Source organism: Narcine bancroftii, chromosome 3 (genome assembly GCF_036971445.1).
Source record: "Narcine bancroftii isolate sNarBan1 chromosome 3, sNarBan1.hap1, whole genome shotgun sequence".
NCBI lineage: Eukaryota > Metazoa > Chordata > Chondrichthyes > Torpediniformes > Narcinidae > Narcine > Narcine bancroftii.
This window is the reverse complement of record NC_091471.1, coordinates 176559342-176584637: the sequence shown is the minus strand read 5'-3', so window position 1 is coordinate 176584637 and position 25296 is coordinate 176559342. Positions and strand designations below refer to the sequence as shown.

The window sequence follows — 25296 nt, the reverse complement described above, 5'->3', positions numbered from 1 at the left end:
CCTATTTTTGTTCAGGGGATTTTGTGCACAGCACTTGTCCTTGTGACCGAAATGCAGCACTTTGGTTCATATTGTACCAACTCACTTTCACATTTCAAGCTTTGGTCAGATGATCATAGGGAATGTTATTGGAACTTTTATGGTTATCGTCCTGCTTGATGCAGCCCTGGGCCAAATGTATGTTTCAGCCCATACAAGGAAAAAAAATGGGAGCTGCACAGTAAAAGCAGGGCACTACATCATTCTTGATGGATCTTCACAGTTGTGGCTTAGTACATCAAGAATGACGGATCTCACAATTACTTAGTCTTTAAGGGATTACTTGAGTTATGCCATCCAGAAGGCTTGGCACAGAAAACCACTGGAGTTAAACAGGAGAGTCTGAAGATGTCCTTGTGTGTAATATACAAAAGTGCTGGAGAAACTCAGCAGGACATGGCAGCATTTGTATTGAATAAGGGTTACTGACGTTTTGGGCCTGCGATCTTGGTTGAGGTATGAGCAAAAAGGCAGGCAGACTCCTGAGTGTAAAGGGTGGGGAGGAATACTCTCCAACCAGCTGGCATTAACATCGACTTCTCCAATTTCCTTTAAACCCCTCTTATGAGTCTCTCTTTCCTTATCCCTCTGTCCCCTTTCTTCCAGCTCCCACTCCCTTCCCTACCCTCCCATCTATATCCACCTATTCATCCAAGCTCTTCTACCCTCACATCTATATCCACCTGTTAGTCTAGGCTCCTCCTCTTGCCCCTCCTTCTCCTCCCCCACCTTTATATTCAGGCACCACCTTCTTTTTGCTCCTTTGATGAAGGGTTTACACCTGAAGATTTGGTTTCCCTTTACTTCCTACAGATGCTGTGGGAACCTGCTAAGTTTCTCGAGCACTTTTGTGTATTGCACAGAAGACCACTGCTCTCTTGTCAAAACATTTTATTGTGGTAGAGCTGTGTTAATAGGAAATAGTGAGGCCTTTCTGTCTTCACCTGCCTTTTGTTGGAAAAACCTTGGATGGAGACATCGATGTCATATGCAGATTCTTCAGCATTTAATAAATTAGTTTCAAATACATCAGCCCAGAGCAACTTTTGTACAATGTGGTGCACATATTCATACCACTCTAAAGAGCAGTGAGTTCCTTATGATTTAACACATTTTTTTTTTTAAATCTCACTATTAGGAAAGTGGAATTTTTGGTGATTATTTAAGCCTTGCAGTCAGTAATGTGCAACACAACACTTTGGGACATTGAAATGAGGAATAATTGTTTTTGATGTCAGCAGCATAGCCCTTTCAGATTGTGAATTTTCGAAGAAAAAACTGAATAATGTAATTTCTTTTTAGGAGCAAAAGCGGATCCTGGCTATGGGAATAACTGGACCTGAAGGTCACGTATTAAGCAGGCCAGAAGAGGTAAAGTCTTCATTACACTACACATTCACCTCATATGTGCAGAAAGGCAGACAAAGAAACAAGGATAGATCAGTTTACTTACTTTATTCACCTGGAAATGGTGAAAAGTAGCACAAATGCTGGAGAAACTCAGCAGGTAAAACAGTGCCTTTATGTAGCAAAACATGCAGACACACAACCAGACAACACACATACAGACAAACAATACATATACAGGACAAGTATTTTATTTATACAAATAAATAAATATATTTTGTACAAATGAGAGTTTTGAATGGTTAGTGTGAGCAGTTCCTTTGCTCGTTCAGCATTCCCACTGCCCATGAGAAGAAGCTGTTCCTCAGCCTGGTGGTGCTGGCTCTGATACTCCTGTATCTTCCCCAGTGGGAGCAGCTGAAAGATGCTCTGTGCAGGGTGAAAGGGGTCCTCAAAAATTTTGCACACCCTCTTCAGACAACGATCCCGGTAAATCATGCAGCCAGAACACTCTCGATGGAGCTCTTACAGAAAGTTGACATAATGGTGGCCGGTAGCCTTGCCAGCTTCAGTCTTCTCAGAAAGTGCAATCGCTGTTGTGCCTTCCTGACAAGTGAGGAGGCATTGAGTATCCACAATAGGTCGCTAGTAAAGTGAACTCCAAGGAACTTGTTGATATGTAATGGAGGGTGGTCATTCCTGGTCCTTCTGAAGTCCACAATTATTGAATCTCAGGTTGTTGCTCTCACACCAATTCACGAAATTTTCCACCTCTTCTCTGATGTGTGATTTAACATTGTTACTGATGAGGCCACTACTATTGTATCATCTACAGACTTGATGACACTGTTGGAGCTGGATCTGACGATGCAGTCGTGGGTCAGTAGTGTGAATAGGAGTGGGCTGAGCACACAGCCCTGAGGTGCACCAGTGCTCAGCGTGACGGTGCTTGATGTTCTACTACCAACCTGGAAAGATTGTGATCTTTCTGTTAGAAAGACAAGGATGCAGTTACAGAAAGGGGTGTTGAGTTCTAGCAAGGACAACTTCTCCACCAGCCCCTGGGGAATGATCGTATTAAATGGCGAACTGAAAGCAATAAACAGCAGCCTGGTGTATGTGACATTGTTTTCCAGGTGGGCCAGGACAGATTGAAGCGACAAGGCTATAGCATCATCGGTGGAACAGTTTCATTTATAGGTGAATTAAAATGGATCCAGGGTCTCTGGGAGGTCTGGCTTAATGCGTTCCATCAACAGAGCATTTCATAATAGTGGAGGTCAGTGCCACAGGGTGGTAGTTATTCAGGCCTGTTACTCTTGCTCTCTTGGGTACCGGGATGATGGTGGCTGTCTTGAACATTGCGGGTATGATGAACTGCTGCAGTGAGGTGTTGAAGATGTCTGTGAAGATCTCCGTCGTTAGTCTGCACAGTCCTTCAGTACATGACCAGGTAGATTGACTGGTCCCTTCACTTTGAATAGGGTTCTCCAAGAAATGGTTGATGGAATTTAATAAAGAAAAATGTAACGTGTGGTAATTTGCAACATGGGTAGGACTTGCATAGTGACTGGTAGGGATCTAAAGAGTGTTGTAGAGAAAAGGAATTTTGGAGTACAGGTAAATAGTACTATGAAAGTGGAGGCACAGGTAGATAGGATGGTAAAAAAGGCTTACAACACATTGGGCTTCATCAGTTAGAATATTAAATATGGAAGCTGGGAGGTCACATTACAGCTCTATGAAATGTTGATGAGGCCCTATTTGGAATATTATTAAATTTAAAGTTCTGTTCATTTTGGTTACCATGCTGCGGGAAGAATGTTGTCAAGCTGGAGCGGGAACAGAGAAGATTTATGAGGATGTTGCCAGGGCTCAGGGGCCTGAACAATAGGGAGAATTTGAGCAGGACAGGGGTTTATTTCTTGGAGTGCAGGAGAATGAGGAGTGATCTTGTCGAGGTGTACAAAATCATAAATGGAGTAGATCGGGTGAATGTAGAGAGTATTTTGCTCAGAGTAGGGGAATAAAGGTTTAAAGTGAGTGGGGATAGATTTAACAAGAGCCTGAGAGTAAGTTTTTTTTTATACAGAGTGTAGTGAGTGTATAAAACAGGTTGCTATAGAAGGTGGTGAGGCAGGTACTACTGCAACACTTAAGAACATTTTGAATGGATAGCTGCATATGATAGGTTTAGAGGGATTTGGGCCAAATGCAGACAGGTGGGATTAGTGTGGGTGTGACATTTTTGTTGGCATGGGCAAGTTGGGCCAAAGAGTCTATTTCCTTGTTTTATGATGGCCTGGTTAGCGTAGCAGTTAGCGCAACACAGTTACAGTGCCAACGATCGGGACTGTGGTTCGAATCCCACACTTTCTAAGAAATTTATATGTTCTCCCTGTGTCTGCATGGATTTTCCCTGGGGGCTCTGGTTTCCTCCTACCGTTCAAAATGTACCGGGGGTTGTAGGACAATTGGGTGTATTTGGGTGGCATGGGCTGAAAGGGCCTGTTACTGTGCTGTATGTCTAAATTTAATTTAAAATTGAAATTTAATTTTAATGACTCTGTATGTAGGAATATTTTCAATGTTCATTTGACATATTTAGACTAAAATAATTGATTAATAAGACACTAGTTGGGCATCATGAACAAGCAAGATTGTTGAGAATGTCATTTTGAAATAAAATTTCTAATTAGCAATGGGAATAGAGATGATTGGGATGGGGAAAGGATATTATAGCATTAATTATAATTTATGTAAACATCGAAGTACTCGAGCTGGCAGAGTCCACAAGCATCGAATCCACGCTGCTGAAGACCCAACTGCGCTGGATGGGTCACATCTCCAGAATGGAGGACCATCGCCTTCCCAAGATCGTGTTCTATGGCGAGCTCTCCACTGGCCGCTGAGACAGAGGTGCACCAAAGAAGAGGTACAAGGACTGCTTAAAGAAATCTCTTGGTGCCTGCCCCATTGACCACCACCAGTGGGCTGATCTCGCCTCCAACCGTGCATCTTGGCGCCTCACAGTTCGGCGGGCAGCAACCTCCTTTGAAGAAGTCCGCAGAGCCCACCTCACTGACAAAAGACAAAGGAGGAAAAACCCAACACCCAACCCCAACCCACCAATTTTCCCTTGCAACCGTGCCTGCCTGTCCCACATCGGACTTGACAGTCACCAACGAGCCTGCAGCAGACGTGGACATACCCCTCCATAAATCTTCGTCCGCGAAGCCAAGCCAAAGAAATCATCATTAAGTAGAATATGGAAAAGTGTAGTGCTCATTCCTGTTTAATGTAGAATTCAGCAGTGTGCATTCTTAATCCAAAGTGACACAATTACTGTTGTTGCCGCAGCTCCAGAGTTCTAGGTTCAAGTCAGACTTATGATTCTGTTGTGCAGTTTACACTTTCTCTCTATAACTGCATGTTTTCTCTTTCTGGGTGTCCTAGTTTCCTTAAGTATCCCAAAGACATGATAATAACCACCTGTGAATGAACACTTGGTGAAGGTGAATGGAAAAAAGAATCAAAGAGGAGTTGCTGAGGGAGAATAACGTGGTTGTATAGAAGAAGGGAGTAATGGGATTGGTGGCATGGATTTAATGGGCCAAGTGGTTATGAGCATAAGTTAAATTACAAACTGATGTCAGGCAAAGGCACGGAGACCTGGGATACACTGAGCTTATTTTGAATGGATGTTGGTAATTATCCCTGAAGTGTGGAGAGGAGTAATCTTGACAAAAATATAATTCACATGTAAATTAATGTAACTAAGAACCATTCAGGTTTCCTGATGATAATCTCCAGTTCATTATATCCTAAGTAGGATGGTTTAAATAACTTAAATCAATTTCTCAAATGTGGAAGCCCATTTTCACTTGTGTGATTTATGTGGAGCAGAGCTTGAAATGGGTCAGAATACATGATGATTTTTTGCAGTACAGAAGTATGTCCGGCAGGAACTGAAGGGGATGGTGTTACTGAACTCTGCAAATCTGGTTAAAAAACATGGAAAGCCTGCATAATTCCAGTTTCTGACTCAACATAAACAAAGTGAAAATTTGGAAATTGGAGCAAGGACTGGATTTGGCTCAGCATGAAGCCTTGCAGTGAATCATTTGCAAATACTCAGCAAAAGAAATTGATTCTGGGCAAGTCTCATGAAAAGAGGCAGAGAAAGGAGACCAAAATAAAATCCCCATGGTATATAAAAGAGATAAGTATGATGAACTTGAGATTTTATTTTGGTTTTGTTCTTCTCTAGGAATAGCATTGATTTATTCTCAGCAGCTTCATGGCTACCAACAATTTAGCTATTTATCATACATGAAAACTGATTATAGATGAGCCATTGAATTCCTCAATTCAGTGGTCTATGTCTTATCCCGAGATTATTCCCATAGTTCTAGATTTCTTTATTAAAGGAAATATTGTATCAGGATCTTAGTGTTTTCTCTCGCAGAGCAACTGCCTCGTAGTTTGTGTGACACAGGTTCAATTCTAACTCTTAGCGCTTTCTTGGCCCAGTTTACACATCCTCCTTTTGGATCCTCCCACATCTCATCATTGTGTTTGTAGTTAGATCATTGGTGATTGTAGATGACCACTTGTGTGGAAGGATCAGAGGGATGCTGCTGGGCATTTGTGAGAGAGAATAAGTGGGGGCGGGATTCCACTGAGCTCTGATGGTGCAGACTCAGTAGGTCCGTGTCAGAAGAAAAGGTAAGTGATATGCCCTTCCAGTTTCCATGAAGTCAGTGGATAGCAAACAGTTATGGAAGTCCGAGTTGAATTTGCCTTCTCCTTCATGGGGTCACACAGCATGAAAACACACCCTTTGGTCCAGTGAATCTGCAGAGCATCAATCACCCATTCACTCTACAAAAGGTGCAGACCTAAAATGTTGACTGACCATTTCTACCCATAGCTGCTGACTGATCTACTGAGTTCCTCCAGCAAGTCTTTCCTCAAGATTTCAACATCTGTAATTTTTCTGTGTTAGACAAATCATATTTTTATTTTCCCCACATTTCTCCCGTCTTCTACTTCTCACTCATCTAACAGTAGGGTCAACTTCATTTAACCTCTTAAACTCTCATGTCTTTAGATGTTGGAAGGAAACTGAAGCATCTGGAGGAAACTCTTACACTCACAGGGAGAACAGGGTAACTCCCCAAAGGCAGCACCTGATATCAGGATTGAATCTGAATGACTGGAAGTGTGAGCTCAATGACCTCTGTCACCCATTAACCCGAGTAGAAGGAGTGATTGTTGTAAACTTGCTATGATCCCAACTAACCTTTCACAGTGAAGATAGGCCATCTCCAATTTGTACAATTCAGTTACTCAGCTGGCTCTTCACCACGAAAATATTGGATTTCCTCAGTTTAACATAATCACGGCTGTGATTGAACTGCAGGAAATAAACTTCAGTCACCTCCATTACTAAAAGACTGAAGATTGTTCCCTGAGATGAAACAATAACCATACACTGGAGTCTCCACTTACAGAGTATATCAATAAATATTAGAGAGTACATATTTAAACTGGAATTTGATACCAAGTTTCTGTGCATTTGTGTTGGTTGTAACTCAATGCTGTGTTTAATTTTTAAGTCTGAATTGGGCAGATGCAGGCAGCTGCCTTGTAACTGAAAACTGCTGTGTCTAACTGTTGTTTCATCGCGAGAATGATTTTTTTTTTAGATCTGCAAGTGCCCATTACCTCTTACTTGATGATGATATTTAAATTTTAGATGAAAGTAGCTGATGTAATTGTTAAACCAATTTCAGAACTTGTCGAGCCATAAGAGCAGGAAAGCTTTAAAAAAGGTCTTTCCAACATTCCAGATCAAAAAGACTAGATACAAAGTTCATGTCTTGGACACTGCTCCTTTCTCTGAAGGGTTTGAGTTCACAATAACACTGTAGTCCATAATGCATTACATTAATTCAATCTTCCGAGGCCCAAGATATAATTGCTCGAGTATTCAGTTTGTCTGTGAATTTACTGTCTAAGCCTACTGTTTTGTTGCAATGATGGCACCTGTATGGTTAACATCACAAGTAGAGCAGTTTAAAAAAAAACTTGAGTGTTCCCTGGTACAACCGAATGCAGAGAGAGTTTATAAATTTATTGCAATAATAGGAAGGAATAGAAAATTGCTAAATATCATTAAGACTTATTTACTCTGTGAATTTGCACTCTAAGTGAGTCTGGGTGGAATAAATAGTTCAACATAGGCTATATGGGCCAAAGGGCTTGTTTCTGCATGGTAGTGTTCCATGGTTCTAATTGCTGGTGTGGGTGCTCTTTTCAAAGCTGGAGGCTGAGGCTGTTTACCGTGCCATCACCATTGCCAATCGTATCAACTGTCCCTTGTACATTACCAAGGTGATGAGTAAGAGTGCAGCAGATGTGATTGCCCAAGCCAGGAGGAAAGGTAAAGAGTGCATATCTTCCAAACTTGCTCTCAGAGAATTCAGATCATCATCCCTGCAATATTTTAGCCATTGTGCTCCAACATTATATTAAAATCACACTTGTCTACTTAAAAAATATCTATGTATGCATCTGACAACAGTGAATTTGCAAAGGTGTTTTACAGTTAATAATTTAAACATTGCAGAGGCCAGGCAGGGTTAAAATGAGGCCCTGTGTCCATTTTTCTGGAAATACACAATAATGCAGGCTATCTTTCAATGTTAGAAGAGAGAGAGCCAAGGAAATCAAAGCCAAGCTGATGTGACTCATTCTTGTCATTTAACCTTCTGTTCTGGCACCATTTAGCAGATACTATACTGCATCCCTCTTGAGGAACGCTGCCCAAATGGGAGGGATTCCAAATCGACACAAGCATATGTTCAATGTAGCTGAAGCAAAACCCCTCCTCTTCACATGCCAGCATCTTTTAGATTAAAGGCCAGCATTTTATTTGCCTTTTTGATTGCTCATCTGCAAGCTATTAATATGTCTACTTGAACTAACAATCCTTTTGCTGCTGTGAAGTTTATAATTTTGCCAAATTTAGAAAAATCTCCAAAATTATCTTTCTTTAGCTTAAATAGAATTTGCACTTAAAACAAGATAATCTTGATAGTGAAGTTAAAGACTCACATTTGTACAGTGTCTTTCAAATCGTTCCCAGGATAACTAATGTTTTTTTTTTCAGTAAATTAAGCATTTCTGAGCTTTCCTGAGTGTTGCAATGTAAGGAAAAAAAAACCTGCCAATCTGTGCCCAATAAACTTCCACAAAGAGCAAATGAATCTATTCCAGAAATTTTGGATTACAAATTATTTTACAACTATCTGAGAGCAGAGTCTATGCCTTAATCTGAAATCTTGTACAGGGCTTTTTTCTCAGAAGTATTGTAGCCCCCATAATAGGCCATGAATCACTTACATGATGCTCGACTGAAAAGAGTCAGCCTTAATTTTTGTACGTGAGCATGAGATGAGCCTTCCCCATAACATTATGATTCAGAGGTAACTGATCTAGGGCTGATAGTAGAATAAAGTGTTGACAGGATGTAAAGGAAGAAGGGATGATGAGCTGAATGGCCATTTCTCATTAGTTACTTTCATGTGTTTTTTTCCCCCCCAAGATTGCCATTATGGTTAGATTGTGAGTTTGTCAAAAATGTGTATATTTGTGTTTCAAGGGAATGTTGAAAACCGATCACCTCTAATATAAATGTAACTATTATTGATGTATATTCAAGCAGAAAAATAATTCTTTTTTTATTAATATTTTGAGGTTTTACTTTTTTGACGAATAAAACCATTGAATGGTATTTAGCAGGAAATAGACTTGGAGGACTCCAATGCCAGATTCTGTATGTTCCTTTATTAACAGGTGCTGTAGTTTTTGGAGAGCCAATCACTGCAAGCCTTGGGACAGATGGAACACATTATTGGAGCAGAAATTGGGCCAAGGCTGCGGCCTTTGTGGCATCACCACCACTGAGTCCTGACCCCACAACACCTGACCACCTGAGTTCACTATTAGCCTGGTAGGAGAGTTACATCAGTTTGACATGTGTACTTGGCAAACCCAAGGCACTTAGTGTCAGAGACCAATTTCTATTTTGCTTTCAAACGATCAATGTTTGGAATAAGAACACTGAATTTAAATGCGTATTTAGTTTGTTATAGGTAAGTAATTAACCCTGCAAGAGTTGGTTTAACTTTTAAAAAAATATAATACTTCACAGGACTATAGATTGCAGCAGTATTCTGCCTGCTTCTTATCAGCTTGATTAGAAGTGGCTTTGTGGGCTCTCAAACCATTCAGTATTTTTTTTTTGTGCTGTTCTTCATTGTCTTTAAGAGTATCACATCTTATTTGACATCGATGTTAAATGTGTGTAGTTAGCAGGCTGAATGAGGAGCCCTGACTTATACTTACACCATCCAACTTTCCAGCAAGCCCATGGTTACTGATGCTAAGTACTTTTACAACTCATTACGTTGAAGTCAACGATTTTTGACTTGGGACTTTCTTAATTACAAACCAGTGGGATCCTGTTTTGAGGAGTCTGATGGTGGAGGGGTAGCAGCTGTTCCTGAACCTGGTGATATGAGCCCCGTGGCACCTATGTCAACAGTGAGAACAGACTGGGTAGTGTGGATCCTTGATGATTGCTGCTGCTCTCTGACAGCAGTGTTCCATGTAGATTATCTTGAGGATTTGGAAAGTTTTGCCTCTGGTGTACTAGGCTGTGTCCACTACCAAAGCAGGGCTTTTTGCTCAGAAGTATTGGTGCCCCCATAATAGGCCATGAATCAGCCAGTCAGCACACTTTCCTCTCCAAATCTATAGAAGTTTGCCAATGTTTTCAATGTCATACTAGACATCAGCAAATTCTTGAGGAAGTAGAGGCACTGACGTGCTTTCTTCATGATGGCATTCGTGTGTTGGGTCCAGGAAAGGTCCTCCAAGATAATTCAAAAGGTCAAAAGGTGGTGGGAGAAAAATTGTCAACTGCTGCAGGATCTCAATCTGCAACTTTGACCACCCCTCTGTCATTGCAGGTGCTGGCAGACCTCTGAGCTCTTCCAGTAGTTTGTGTGTCAAATTGATGTGTATTTTACCACTTAACAATAATATTTAAAGGTCAATTTTGTTTTAACTCCATAAAAGTTTATTTATGTTTCCCTCAATTATATATGCTTAAAATCTGATTAGAACTTTGTATAGCTTTTAAAAAAAAAAATGCTTTTAAATGTTCTTTTAGGTTCCTGGAATGCAGTCTATAATTGGCTAACAAGCCAGTTTGATATAACCCTATAACAATTACAGTACAGAAACAGGCCATTACGGCACCTCTAGTCCGCACCGATAACATCACAACGTCTGGAAAATAGGTTCCCTTTGAACTGGCAACAGCAAGTGAAGAAACATTCTTTAGCTCTTGTGGGAGGGAGGATTTCTTTAATAATAATGTTGAGAGCTGCCCTTTGCTGTGGAGTCTAAATTTAAAAATTGCAAGATTTGCAAGCCTGCTGCTTTACAAACAGCTAATGATGGTATTTTTCTCCTCTAGTGGTGATCTGGAGGTGACAGGAAGTGGCCACAGTACTTTTACCACTGCTCAGAAAGCCATTGGAAAAGATAACTTCTCCTTAATTCCTGAAGGCACCAATGGTATTGAAGAAAGAATGAGTATTATCTGGGAGAAAGCTGTGGTAGGTTATTGCTGTTTGAAGGTCAATGAGTAATTAATGGGGATTTTAAAAATAATCTCTACTGTTAGAGCAATAAAAAAATAAAATCTGATGGGTTCTAAAATATAGAGTGCCGTTGAGTGGGATATTTATGTGAAAGGAAAGGAGGACAGGGAAGTCATGGTAACTTATATATCTTATGTACCTTAGCTGACACATGCTTTCATGAGAATGTAACAATCGTCCCTTAATTTTTTTGTATGTCTTTCTTATGCAGTTAATGAGGAAGTGAAAATCAATGTGCAAGTTGTAGCCTATTTATTGTTTTAACTGTTGTCTGACCTTTGCACCAATGCAGCATTTCATGCATGCGATACAGAAACAGACTTGTCCATTTCATTTAATTTAGTCCTTGCAGGATCTTCTCATACCTACGTTTAATATCAAATGTGGAATGCACCACACTTGACATGACATCTTTAATGTATACAGGGGAAGATGAATTACTCCCCTTTTGTATGTGAACATGATGGGTGAATGGGGCAATAACGGACTAAATTTAGTTTGATTAACCAATATTGTCTCACTGGATTACTACCTGTAAGAGTGGTTAAAAACACATCAAGAAGGAATTGGGAAGGGCATTTAAGGGGGAGTAATTTGCAGTGTCAGGCAGGGGCAGGGAATGGGACTGTTGGATAGTTCCGCTTAGAGCTACCATGACAACCGCGGATTGAAATTGGGCTGCTATTGTACTTTCAGCTTGACTGTAAACTGGAACTCTCCTATTTGTTCAAAGGCCACAGGTAAAATGGATGAGAATCAATTTGTTGCTGTCACCAGCTCCAATGCTGCCAAAATCTTCAACCTATATCCAAGGAAGGGAAGGATAGCTGTTGGATCTGACGCTGACCTAGTCATCTGGGACCCAGACACCTTTAAAACAATCTCTGCCAAAACACATCGCTCGGTAAGAAATCCCTTATCAAGTGGGAGGGACCTTATGAAACTATAAAGTAAATGAAGTTTTTGTTTGTGATCCATAAGATCTTGACTAGATGAATTCTGGTAAATGTGTCAGTAAAATAGTTATTCTTTATAATTGATTTTTAAAAATTCATCAGCTATTTTCTTAATAATGTGTTTCTGTGCCAGGCTGTGGAATACAATATTTTTGAGGGCATGGAGTGCCGTGGAGCTCCACTGGTAGTCATCAGTCAAGGAAATATTGTCCTGGAAGACGGGAATCTGTATGTAAATCAAGGAACAGGCCGTTTCATTCCCCGTAAACCATTCCCTGAATATATCTACCAGCGTATTAAAATCCGCAACAAGGTGAGTAATTATGAACATGTGGACATGCTCACAGAAGCGGATGACTGATGCTTATCTACGACATAAGTCAATCGAGTCAATCGAGTCTGCCCCACGATTTAATCATGAGTTGATCATTTTCCCACTCAGTCCCACTTTCCAGCCTTCTCCCTGTAACCCAGTGGTTCTCAACCTTTTTCCACTTGTATACCACTTTAAGTAATCCCTATGCCATCGGTGCTCTGTGATTAAGGGATTGCTTCAGGCGATATGTGAGTGGGAAGAGAAGGATGAGAATCACTGCTCTAGATCCAATTGTTACTGAAATATTTTGCTTGAGAAAAATTGTCATTGGCCCTGTACTGACAATAACCACAACAGCAGTGCGAGTATAAGACTGCTTTAATAAACTAATATGTACACTAAGAGGTCTTGTCTCTCTGCAAGACAAACCTGGAAGGCTAGACTGTAGCTCTGGACTGCTTTATATACAAGGTCACCGGGATGACCACATTCACCCCCCCCATTAAAAAAATTGTTATCCCCCCCCCATCCTCCTACCCTTGTTTGTAAGTTCATAAGTCCAAAATTTTTCGTGGCTTCCGTTCGTTGCCTTCTGGATCTCTCGGTAGTGGTATAGGGGTGGGGAGTGTGGTCTGTCTTTCGACCTTTCTTGCTGGAGGTGTGGGAATGGGAAGTACTGGTTGGTCATGTGGCTGTGTGGGCTGGGGATCCTGTTGTATGGGATTATGTCCTGCCATCAAGTCTAGGGTGGTGATATTTTGTGGGGCGGGCGTACCCAGGGTCCTGATTTCCGGGGTGGGTGGTATAGCCTTCTGGGGTGACTCGATGGACGACTGTTCTAGTGACTGCTGCTGCGTTCCTTGTTGATCTGTAAACATCTGTGTTTCCTCCACATTGTTCACACATCCGGCCGACGCGAGATCCCTGGTGGCTACCGAGTCTTCTCTTCCATCTGGGAATGTGGCAAGGGCGTACTGAGCGTTCACTTGCCTCAACTCCACTTGATCCACCAGTAGGTCCACTTTGCGGGATCTTCAGTGCTTCCGGAGGAGAACAGGTCCCGGTGTCATCATCCATTTAGGCAGCACTGTGCCCGTCATGGCTTTCCTTGTGAAAGAAAAGATACGGTCATGTGGGGTCATGTTAGTGGCAGTACACAACAAAGAACGTATAGAGTGTAGGGCCTCTGGCAACACTTCTTGCCATCTAGTAACAGGCAGGTCTTTTGTTTTTAAGGTCAAGAGGACCGTTTTCCAGATAGTGGCATTTTCCCTTTCGACTTGTCCATTCCCCCTGGGATTGTAACTTGTAATGCGGCTGGTAGGTAGTAATCCCTCTATCGTGCAGGTACTGCTGTACTTCTGTGCTCATGAATGCAGCACCCCTGTCTGTGTGCATGTACTCCGGGTATCCAAATATGCTGAAGATGGGTTGGAGGCATTTTATAACAGTGGCTGCTGATACATCAGAACACGGGATTGTGAAGGGGAAACAGGAATATTCATCTATTATGTTTAGGAAATAGACATTTCTATTATCGGGTGGGAATGGACCTTTAAAATCGAGGCTGAGGCGCTTAAAAGGTTTGGTAGCTTTTATCAGGGTGTCTTTGTCTGGCCGGTAAAATTGCGGTTTGCATTCCGCACAGATGGGGCAGCTCTTGTTCACTGACCTCACTTCCTCTACCGAAAATGGGACGTTTTGGGTTTTAATGAAGTGAAACAGTCTAGCGACTCCCGGGTGGCCCAGCTCATTGTACAAGCTCTGCAACTGATACGTGTGGTTAAGGATGGCACAAGTGCCTCTGGACAGCATGTCCAGGGGCTTGTTGAGTCTCCCGGGGAGGTATAGAATGTCATAGTTAAATGTGGACAATTCTATCTGCCAGCGCAGGATTTTAATTTTCCTCCTGTTCTGGTTATCGAACATAAAAGCCACAGACCATTGTTCCGTGATGAGGGTGAAGTGTTTGCATGCCACATAATGTTGCCAGTGTCTTACTGCTTCCACAATGGCTAGGGCCTCCTTCTCTACTGCTGAGCGTCTTACCTCTGACCCCTTTAGGGTACATGAGAAAAAGGCCACTGGTCATCCATCTTGGTTTAGGGTGGCTGCCAGAGTCACATCAGATGCATCCGTTTCTACTTGAAATGGGATCAACTCATCTATGAACCGCATGGTAGCTTTAGCAATATGGTCTCTAATATCCCTGAATGCTCTGGTGGCTGCTGGGCACAGTGGGAAAACTGAGGCTTTTATAAGTGGGCGGGCCCAGTCAGCGTAGTTGGGGACCCATTGGGCGTAGTAAGTGAACAGTCCCAAACACCTATTTAGTGCTTTCAGCGTGTGTAGCACTGGGAGATCTAGGAGAGGGCGCATATGGGCTGGGTCTGGGCTGATTTCCTTGTTCTGCACTATGTAGCCCAGGATTGGCAACTTCCTGGCGCAAAAGACGCATTTGACCCTGTTGTATGTTGGGTTCCTTTCCTCGGCTGCCTGGAAGAAGCATTTTAAATTTGTGTCATGATCCTCCTGATTGTGGCCACAGATTGTCACGTTGTCTAAGTAGGGGAACACTGCTTTCAGTTGGAACTCATCTACTATTTGGTCCATTTCTCTCTGAAACAGGGACACTCCATTGGTGACACCGAAGGGGAGTCACAGAAATTGATACAGCCTGCCATCTGCATCAAATGCCGTGTAAATGCCATCGCTGTTTCTAATGGGCAGTTGGTGGTATGCCACCTTCAGGTCTCTGGTGGAGAACACCTTATACTGCGCAATGTTGTTGACCATGTCTGCTCTGCGTGGCAGGGGGTAGGCATTTAGTTGTGTAAATTTGTTGATTGTCTGGCTGTAATCCACTACCATGCACAGTTTTTATTCTGACTTTATGACAACCACCTGGGCTTTCCTGGGGCTAGTGCCCTGCCCTATGATGCCCTCCTGTAGTAGCCTGCAGACCTCTATCCCTCGGGCTGTACCTCCTGCTCTTTGTGGCTATTGGTGTGCATTCTGGGGTCAGGTGTGTGAACAGAGGAGGGGGTTCTATGTTTAGGACAGACAGGCTGCAGTGTTGTTTCTTTGTAAGGTGTAGTGGGGGGTGAGCCCCGTTGTCTCGTCTCAGTGGACCATATGTCCAGAACAGTTCTCTCCTTAATACGGTCCTCTGTATACTCCAGAGCTGATACTGCTTTAAAGTTGCAGCCTCTCGCCAGGTCTTTCAGAGAGAATATAAAGTCTCTGGCAGACTCCCCTACATGTTGTGACCTGGTCATGAGTCTGTTCCGGGAGTGGAGTTCTCTATGCCCCTTACTGTAATGCCTCTGTAAAATGCTCATTGCCTCTTTGTATGACCTGGCATCCTGTATAAGGGAGTAAGGGTGGTCTGCCAGCTGTGCTAACAGCAGCATTAATAGCTCTTTATCCGATGCCTCAGCACCCTCCACGTAATTCAGAAAGCATCTCTGCTAGCAGCCGAAGTGCGTACCAGCTCCGGGATTTCTGGGATTGAGCTCCAGCCTGTCTGGTCGCAGCGCATGGCTAAGCCGCAGTCTCTGGTCCCTTAGGTAATGTGGGGGAACCCCGGGGGTCGTTCCCGGTCTCCACGTGGTCTCTGGGTCTAGGTGTAGCAAGGGCAGACCCAGGTGTACTGGGAGCTGCTGGTAGAGCCTCTGTGGAGCTTGTGTCTGCTGGAGGAGTAACCTGGATGCTTGGGGCTGTTGGCTGAGTCTCTGGCTTTGGGACATTTGCAGCAGACTTAGGGGGATTCCAGTGGTAACGTCAGGTCTCCTTGGTACTGGGGAAACTGCTGCTGGGGTAGTGACGGTAGCGGTGTCTGCTTTCACTGGCTCTGGAGTGGTCAGGAATTCTGCACATACGTGGTGATCGGGAGCACGACTTGTGGAGATCCTTCCACCTGCACTCATAGTGGCCCCTTTCTGATCAGACCAGGGTTTAGGGTCGGCGGCGACTGTACCGGAAAACCCATGGGCAGGCAGGGCTCTTGGTCATTTCTTACCTGCTCTATCATACTTCTGTGGTCTTCCCCACATTCCACCACGATTCCAGTACAGTGGTCCCTCACCATCTCTGTCCTCGGATACACATGTGTGCTGGTCGTCCCCGGACTCCATTCCTCAGGAAAAGTCTCCAGGTGGTCGGGAATGTGTGTTGGAGCAGAAGCAGCCTCCATCCTAGTAGCTATGATATTAGTTTAGTAAATTGAACTGACAATAACTACACCAACAGTGTGAGTATAAGACAGCTTTAATAAACTAATATGTATACTAAGAGGTCTTGTCTCTCTGCAAGACGAACCTGGAAGGATAGACTGTATCTCTGGACTGCTTTATATACAAGGTCACCGGGATGACTTCTGGTGACCTAGTGGTGTAATTACATATCACCACATTCACCCCCCACCCTTTAAAAATTGTTATTCCCCCCCTCCCCCATTCTCCTTCCCTTGTTTGTAAGTTCATAAGTCCAAAATTGTTCGTGGCTTCCGTTGCCTTCTGGACCTCCTCGGTAGTGCTATAGGGGTGGGGAGTGCAGTCTTCCTTTTGGCCTTTCTTGGTTGAGGTGTAGGAGTGGGAAGTATTAGATGGCCATGTGGCCGTGTGGGCTGGGAATCCTCTAGTATGGGATTAGGTCCTGCCATCAAGTCTAGGGTGGTGATATTTTGTGGGGCGGGCGTGCCCAGGGTCCTGATTTCCGGGGTGGGTGGTATAGTCCTCTGGGATGACTCGATGGACGATTGTTCTAGTGACTGCTGCTGTGCTCCTTGTTGTTGATCCATAGACATCTGTGGTTCCTCGGCATTGTTCACACATCCGGCCGGCACGTAATCCCTGGTGGCCACCGAGTCTTCTTTTCCATCTGGGAATGTGACAAAGGCGTACTGAGGGTTCGCGTGCCTCAACTCCACTTGATCCACCAGCAGGTCCGCTTTGTGGGGTCTGCAGTGTTTCTGGAGGAGAACAGGTCCCGGTGTCATCATCCATTTAGGCAGCACTGTGCCCGTCGTGGCTTTCCTTGTGAAAGAAAAGGTACGGTCATGTGGGGTCATGTTAGTGGCAGTACACAACAAAGAACGTATAGAGTGTAGGGCTTCTGGCAACACTTCTTGCCATCTAGTAACAGGCAGGTCTTTTGTTTTTAAGGTCAAGAGGACCGTTTTCCAGATAGTGGCATTTTCCCTTTCGACTTGTCCATTCCCCCTGGGATTGTAACTTGTAGTGCGGCTGGTAGTAATCCCTCTATCGTGCAGGTACTGCTGTACTTCTGTGCTCATGAATGCAGCATCCCTGTCTGTGTGTATGTAGTTCAGGTACCTAAATATGTGAAGATGGGTTGGAGGCATTTTATAACAGTGGCTGCTGATACATCAGAACACGGGATTGCGAAGGGGAAACGGGAATATTCATCTATTACGTTTAGGAAATAGACATTTCTATTATTGGACGGGAGCGGGCCTTTAAAATTGAGACTGAGGCGCTCAAAAGGTTTGGTAGCTTTTAACAGGGTGGCTTTGTCTGGCTGGTAAAATTGCGGTTTACATTCTGCACAGATGGGGCAGCTCTTGTTCACTGACCTCACTTCCTCTACTGAAAATGGGAGGTTTTGGGTTTTAATGAAGTGAAACAGTCTAGTGACCCCCGGGTGGCCCAGCTCATTGTGCACGTTCTGCAACTGGGACGTGAGGTTAAGGATGGCACAAGTGCCCCTGGACACCGCGTCCGGGGGCTCATTGAGTCTCCTGGGGCAGTATAGAATGTTGTAGTTAAATGTTGAAAATTCTACCTGCCAGTGCAGGATTTTGTCATTCTTAATTCTCCCCCTGTTCTGGTTATCAAACATAAAATCCACAGACAGTTGGTCCATGATGAGGGTAAATTGTTTGCATGCCACATAATGTCGCCAGTGCCTTACAGCTTTCACAATGGCTACGGCCTCCTTCTCTACTGCTGAGTGTCTTACTTTTGACCGCTGTAGGGTTCACGAGAAAAAGGTCACCAGTCGTCCGTCTTGGTTTAGGGTGGCTGCCAGAGCCACATTGGATGCATCCGTTTCTACTTGAAACGGGATCGACTCATCTATGGACCGCGTGGTAACTTTTGTGATATGGTCCCTAATGTCCCTGAATGCTCTGGTGGCTGCTGGGCACAGTGGGAAAACTGAGGCTTTTATAAGTGGGCAGGCCCTGTATGCCATTGGGCATAGTAAGCGAACAGCCCCAAACACCTTTTTAGTGCTTTCAGCGTGTGTGGGACTGGGAGGTCTAGGAGAGGTTGCATACGGGCTGGGTGTGGGCTGATTTTCCCGTTCTGCACTATGTAGCACAGGATTGGCAACTTCCTGGTGCTAAAGACGCATTTGTCCCTGTTGTATGTTAGGTTCCTTTCCTCGGGTGCCTGGAAGAAGCTTTTTAAATTCGTGTCCTTCCATCCGATAGTACTCGGCGTCATATTCATCTCCTGAAGACTGTGTCCTCTGCTTTGTAGCATTTGTCCAAGATGGCCGGCTGCACATGGCATTCTTCTTCTTCTGTTTGTCTGTGGAGAAAAAAAAACTTTCCCGCCTCTCATTAGCATGAGAATTGGCCTTGGCTGTGGCCTTGGGACTTCTGCAGACTTGCATAATGCCCACGTTTTCCACAGTTGGAACAGACATTTTCTCTGGCAGGGCAGAGGGCTCTGGGGTGCTTTCTTTGTCCACCGAAAAAGCACTTTGGACCCTCAGGGTGTGCTGCTCCTGCTGTGGATTGCTGTGAGGCAGCATACTTTTCTTTTCGTGGGGCTAGAGAGTCCAGCAGTGTGACGTTTGTCCCAGCCCCAAGGTCCTGTGAGTACTCCTCCAATTCTTTCCTGGTGCTTTCTAAAGCTTCTGGAATAGTCTCTGCCTCATCTAGCCCCACCATTCCTTTCTCCAGCAATCGATGTCTCATCTCAGTGGACCGTATGCCCATAACAATTCTGTCCCTAATAAGGTCCTCCGCATACTCTTGAGCTGATATTGCTTTAAAATTGCAGCCTCTCGCCAGGTCTTTCAGAGAGAGTATAAAGTCTCTGGCAGACTCCCCTACTTGTTGTGACCTGGTCATGACCCTGTACCGGGACTGGAGTTCTCTATGCCCCTTACTGTAATGCCTCTGTAAAATGCTCATTGCCTCTTTGTAGGACCTGGCATCCTGAGTAAGGGTGGTCTCCCAGCTGGACTAACAGCAGCATTAATAGCTCTTTATCCGATGCCTCAGCATCCTCCACATAATTCAGAAAGCATCTCTGCTAGCAGCTGAAGTGCATGCCAGCTCCGGGATTTCTGGGGTCGAGCTTCAGCCTGCCTGGTCGCAGCACATGGCTCAGCTGCAGTCTCTGGTCCCTTAGGTGTAGCCTAAGGGGTACTGGGAGCTGCTGGTTAGAGCCTCTGTGGGGCTTGTGTCTGCTGGAGGAGTAACCTGGGTGCTTTGGGCTGTTGGCTGAGTCTCAGGCTTTGGGACATTTGCAGCAGGCTTAGGGGGGATCCCAGCGGTAGTATCAGGTCTCCGTGGTACTGGGGAAACTGCTGCTGGGGGAGTGATGGTAGCGGTGTCTGCTTTCCCTGGCTCTGGAGTGTTTGGGAATTCTGTACATCAGGAGCTCGATTTGTGGAGATCCTTCCACCTGCACTTGTAATGGCCCCTTTCTAATTGGACCAAGGTTTAGGGTCAGCGGTGCCTGTACCAGCGAACCCATGGGCAGGCAGGGCTCTTGGCCATTTCTTACCTGCCCTATCGTACTTCTGTGGTCTTCCCTCCATTCCACCACGATTCCAGTACAGTGGTCCCTCACCATCTCTGTCCTTGGATGCACGTGTGTGCTAGTTGTCCCCAGATTCCATTCCTCAGGAAGAGTCTCCAGGTGGTCGGGAATGCGCGTTGGAGCAGAAGCAGCTACCATCCTAGTAGCTATCATATTAGTTTATTAAATTGTATTGACAATAACCACAACAGCAGTGCGAGTATAAGACAGCTTTAATAAACTAATATGTACACTAAAAGGTCTTGTCTCTCTGCAAGACAAACCAGGAGGGCTAGACTGTAGCTCTGGACTGCTTTATATACAAGGTCACTGGGATGACCCCTGGTGACCTAGTGGTGTAATTTCATATCACCACAGGCCCATCTCTTTTGGAGTTATGAAACCGTGCACATAAAGAGTTAATTAGGTACAATTAAAGCAGTGGTTTTCAAACTTTCTCTTTCCACCCACATACCACCTTAAACAAACCCCTACTAATCACAGAGCACCTATGGTATAGGAATTACTTAAAGTGGTATGTGAGTGGAAATAAAATGTTGAGAACCACTGCTGTAAGCTTTGATGCCCTGCCAAGCCTATCCAAAGTGATGTGTGTAACATGTCAAATATTCAGCCACCCAGATACCTGTTTAGGCCATTCTTTCCATGCGTTGAATTTGAATGTTGGTGTCAATAGATGCAGCGCCAGTGCAGGCAGATGGATTTAAGGTACAGAATAGCCATAATATACCTGAAAGCCAGACAGCTGAGGTGGCTTTATGACCTGTTAGTTTTGGTGCTGGAGTGTCTGAAAACTAGGATTTTTTGAGTGAGGAGATAGAGTGAGGAGACCTTTTGGGCTGGAAGAGGTTTTGTAGAAGGTGGATAGGCTTGCATTTGGGATTCTGGGAGGGAAATCACTGAAGATTTAGACACACTAGAAATAAGCAGAGATCAGCTGGTACTAACCTGGATGTGAGTTAAGAGCAAAACAACACAAAGTCTGTGCAGAAGATCTGTGTATATGGAAACTGGGGGTGGGGAGTGGGTGGTGGTAGTGGCGAGACAAAATTAGAATCAAGTCTAGAGCTTACAATGGCAAGGATAAGGTTTACAGCAATGGAGATGATAGGGCAGAAGGGATTTGTGCAGGAATCGTTAGTGCAAATTTGGGACAAAATAATACAATAGGTCTTGGGGTACGAAAAGGGGTTAGGACTAGGGTTGTAGTTTGCAAAGACAATAAGGTTAAGGATTTATATTTTGAGGAGAGAGTTGATGATGACCAATTTAGAATGGGGAGAGAACCTGAGGAGGTGGAACAGTTAACAACTATCAGTTGGATTTCACAAAGGTCAGACTGAAATAGTATCAAGGGAATGGAAAGCAGTCTCTTAAGCGCAAGTAGGAGATGAGGTAGAACCTCAAAGATTTAGGTTCAGGTCTGAGCAGCAGTGAATAGTTAAGGTGGGGAAAGGTAAAAAATAGATCATCTTCATATTCCCAGTGCAAATGTAAAAACCTGTTGTATAGTTGAGATTGGAGGCAGGGTAAGGTAACTTCTTAATCATGAAGAATTATCTTTGCATTTGTGGATAGCATTTGATCATTTTTACTAATGAAGAACTGGACTCCATCGTGCTTCATTTTAACCTGGCAATAGGAGTTCAGATTGATTTGTTTTTCACCATAGATGTTCAGTATTTCATTCCTCAGAAATAAAAGTAGTAAAGAAGAGTTATAACTATGGGTTGAGAAAGACCAAGAGCATCAACAGCATCAAAGGTAGTGGAGTGTGTGGTTTGCTTTATAAATGTCATGATCAAGTGACTGAAATGCCATCTGGGTGGAAATTTCACATTGTAATGGTAGGGGCTTCTTGGTGAGTTGCATTGAAAATGAGGATCAGAGGAAAAAAAGAGAAATGGACATCAGAGTCAAATGCTGATGGTTATGTTCAGAGTAGAAAGGCCACCCGGACTGAAAGCTTCAGAATGCGTCCATAAGTATAAGGTGAGAGAGTTCATAAACGTTAGGAGAGTTGGGGAGGAAAGAAATGCAGAGAACTGACAGAGAGAACTAGGCCACAGCAGATGAAGGTGGCACCACCTTTTTAATGGTCTGATGGATGTAAGGAGTAATCATGTGGGTAATTATGGGGAAATGACTCTTCAGCTTACCCCTCAGCTGTGTATCTATCAAGAGCTTGAATTACCTTATTTATAAGCAAATGCACTTTCTAAGGCAAATACTGAGAGGGCCAATGGCAGTCCGTTCAGTTGTAGCAGTGGTTTTCAAACTGCCCCCTAAATTCGCATTCCATCTTTAGCAATCCTTGTGCCTGTGATTAGTAAGGGATTGCTGAAGGTGGTATGTGAGTGGGAAGGGAAGGTTGCGAACCACTACTCTAGACCTAATTGCTACTGAAATATTTTGCTTGAGAACAATTGTCACTGGCCCATTTCCTTTGGGGTTATGAAACCGTCCACATAACAAGTCAATTAAGCATGATTAAAACAGTGGTTTTCATACTTTTTCTTTTCACCCACGTGGTGGTGGTGGTGGCTATCCCTCCAGGTCAAGGATGATGATCTTCATTCCTATGGGTGTTAAGTGGATTATGAGTCCAATCTTGGAAAGTGGCCCACTGAGCGAAGACACCTGTGCGTGTATTTGTTTAACATGTACTTAATATTGCACTCCAAGAAGCACACGATACCACAAATCAACTAGCTAATTCTAATGGCATGAAAACCACAAAGATTGGAGCTGATGGATATGCTGCAGACTTCGTCCGCCTGTTCTTTACTAATCACAGAGCACTTATGGCATAGGGATTACTTAAGGTGGAATGTGAGTTTGGCGGGTGGGGGGGGGGGCAGTTTGAAAACCACTGAGTTGCAGGATCCAAAAGAACAGTAAGTGATGAGTGGAATATTAAGGTATTCAGCAAAACTAACTTTCACTGGCTGCACACACAGGTTCAATAGGGAGAAAAAGGGATGGAGCTTTTGGCATTGCACCTCATGAAGAGACAGCGAAGAGCTGGCCTTTGAACCACTTGCACAATGTCAAATGATGCAGAGAAGGAAACAACATGTAAAATTTCAAGATTACGTGGTTTCTGGAATGGAGCAGAAAAATGGTCCAGATTTACAAGTGTAGAACATCTGTGGATAGGGTAAATATACAAGGGTAAACAGTGGCAGTGAGAGCTCAGGTCTCCAGCAACAGCCAAAGCACGCACATTAATTAACACAAGGAAAGGTTTATTACAAAGATGTGGTTAAATGGATATCTTAACGTGGAGAAAGTACAGTTCTGTTCAAAGCCAAATGTCGGAAGGTTGCTGCAAGTCCTTGGTGAATTGAGGCTGAGATGCAGAGAACAAATCCTGGATATCTCTGGTAATGAATCCAAGACACAATAATAAATCAGTGTTATATTGGTTGAATAGTGAGATGAGCCATTTGAGTAAGGCAGTTGTGACAGCTTCATATTAATTGCGTTAAATTATATTTATGACTTTCTTGGGTGATAGCACTTTTTTTTTGGAAGATTCAGAATTGCCAGGTGATTTGCATCCATGTTGTTTAGTGCATTTTGCTTCCCATCATGTTTCCTTCAAAAAATGCACCACAACATATTTTGAACACCTTAGAATTTAATTTCTTGACAGACAATATTAAAAGTTTAATGCTGTGATTAAATCTTGTGCATTAACAGTGAAAAATGTGTCCAATTATTAACAATAAAGAGCGGGATTGTAAGTAACGTTGTTCCTCTCTCTCTGGTCCTATCTTTGAATGCATCTGCTCGTTGATGATCTCTACCAAGTCAACAGAATTGCATCCAGTGTCCCGAGGGATGTATGATGGTCCTGTGTATGAACTCCCAGTTACTCCCAAGTATGCCACCCCAGCTCCTTCAACCAAGTCGTCCCCTACGAAAACACATCCCCCACCAGTGCGGAACCTGCATCAGTCTGGGTTTAGTCTATCAGGTGAGATGTCATAACATGAGAAAAATGGAAAGCTCACCTTTGTGCCTGTGTAATGATCTATTGGTGTCCTGCTCTTGGGAGGAGAATTAAATGCCAGTGCATAATGATGTATTCATCATTATTTTAGAACAAGTTATTTGCTCACCTTTCTCATGTCCTTGTTCAATAACAGATATAATAAATCAAGCACCTGCATCATTGGTGTGAGGGAGCAACTGTATGAGGAGGGATGTGCACAATTAAATTTGTCATTCTAGTACAGTGCCAACAGATTCCTACACTATCGGTGGTGTTGTCTTTTAAGCTCCTTCGGCCTAACTAGTCCATGCCAACCAATATTGTATGTTGGGCTGATCCCATTTGCCTGCACTTGGTCTGTATCCCTCCAAGCCCATCTTATCCATAAATCTGTCCAAGTGTCTTTAAAATATTGTTATTATGCCTGCTTCTACAGTTTCCTTTGGAAGCTCATTCCATTTACAGACGGCCCTGAGAGGGAAAAAAATCCCTCTCGGTCCCTCCAAAATCGTTCCCCTTAAATCCATGCCCTCTTGTTCTAAAATCATCTACCCTTGGAAAAAGGTGAACATTCTCTTTATCCATGTGCCTCATGATTTCAAAGTCACCCCACAGCCTCCTTTGCACTCAGGAATAAATACTGAACCCTATCCAACTTCCCTTTATAACTCAACCACTCCAACCCCAGCAATCTCCTAGTGAATTTTCCCTGCAACTGTATGGTGTGGTCTCATCAACACCTTGTACACCTGAATCATGAGTCCCTAACTTTTATACCAATGAAGGCAGTGTTTCTTCACCACCTTATCCACCTGAGTTGCCACTTTCATGGAACTATGCACTAGCACCTCTTGGTCTCTGCTCTATTACAGTCTCCTGGGCCCTACCATTGTTCATGTCCTGCAGTGGTCTGACTTCCCAAAGTGCATCACTTATCAGAGTTAAAGTCCATTTGCCACTCCTTGACCTACCTACCCAACTGATCTGGATCCTGTTATAATGAAAACTCAAAAATGTTGGAGGTCTCACAGCATCCACAGGAGGTAAAGATATGTAACTAATGTTTTGGGCCTGAGCCCTTCTTCAAGAGCACAAA

The 25296-nt window shown here is 43.7% G+C and overlaps 1 protein-coding gene across 2 annotated transcripts in view; it reads left to right on the top strand.

The window, feature by feature from the left end:
* LOC138757884 (dihydropyrimidinase-related protein 1-like) overlaps positions 1-25296 on the top strand; it is a 67399-nt gene that overhangs the window by 35476 nt on the left and 6627 nt on the right. For both annotated transcript variants that reach the window (XM_069925951.1, XM_069925950.1), the window contains exons 7-13: positions 1342-1410; positions 7714-7834; positions 9250-9406; positions 10940-11081; positions 11860-12030; positions 12216-12395; positions 24017-24182. In XM_069925951.1, coding sequence (XP_069782052.1) covers positions 1342-1410; positions 7714-7834; positions 9250-9406; positions 10940-11081; positions 11860-12030; positions 12216-12395; positions 24017-24182 — 1006 coding nt within the window. The remainder of the gene's footprint in view (positions 1-1341; positions 1411-7713; positions 7835-9249; positions 9407-10939; positions 11082-11859; positions 12031-12215; positions 12396-24016; positions 24183-25296) is intronic.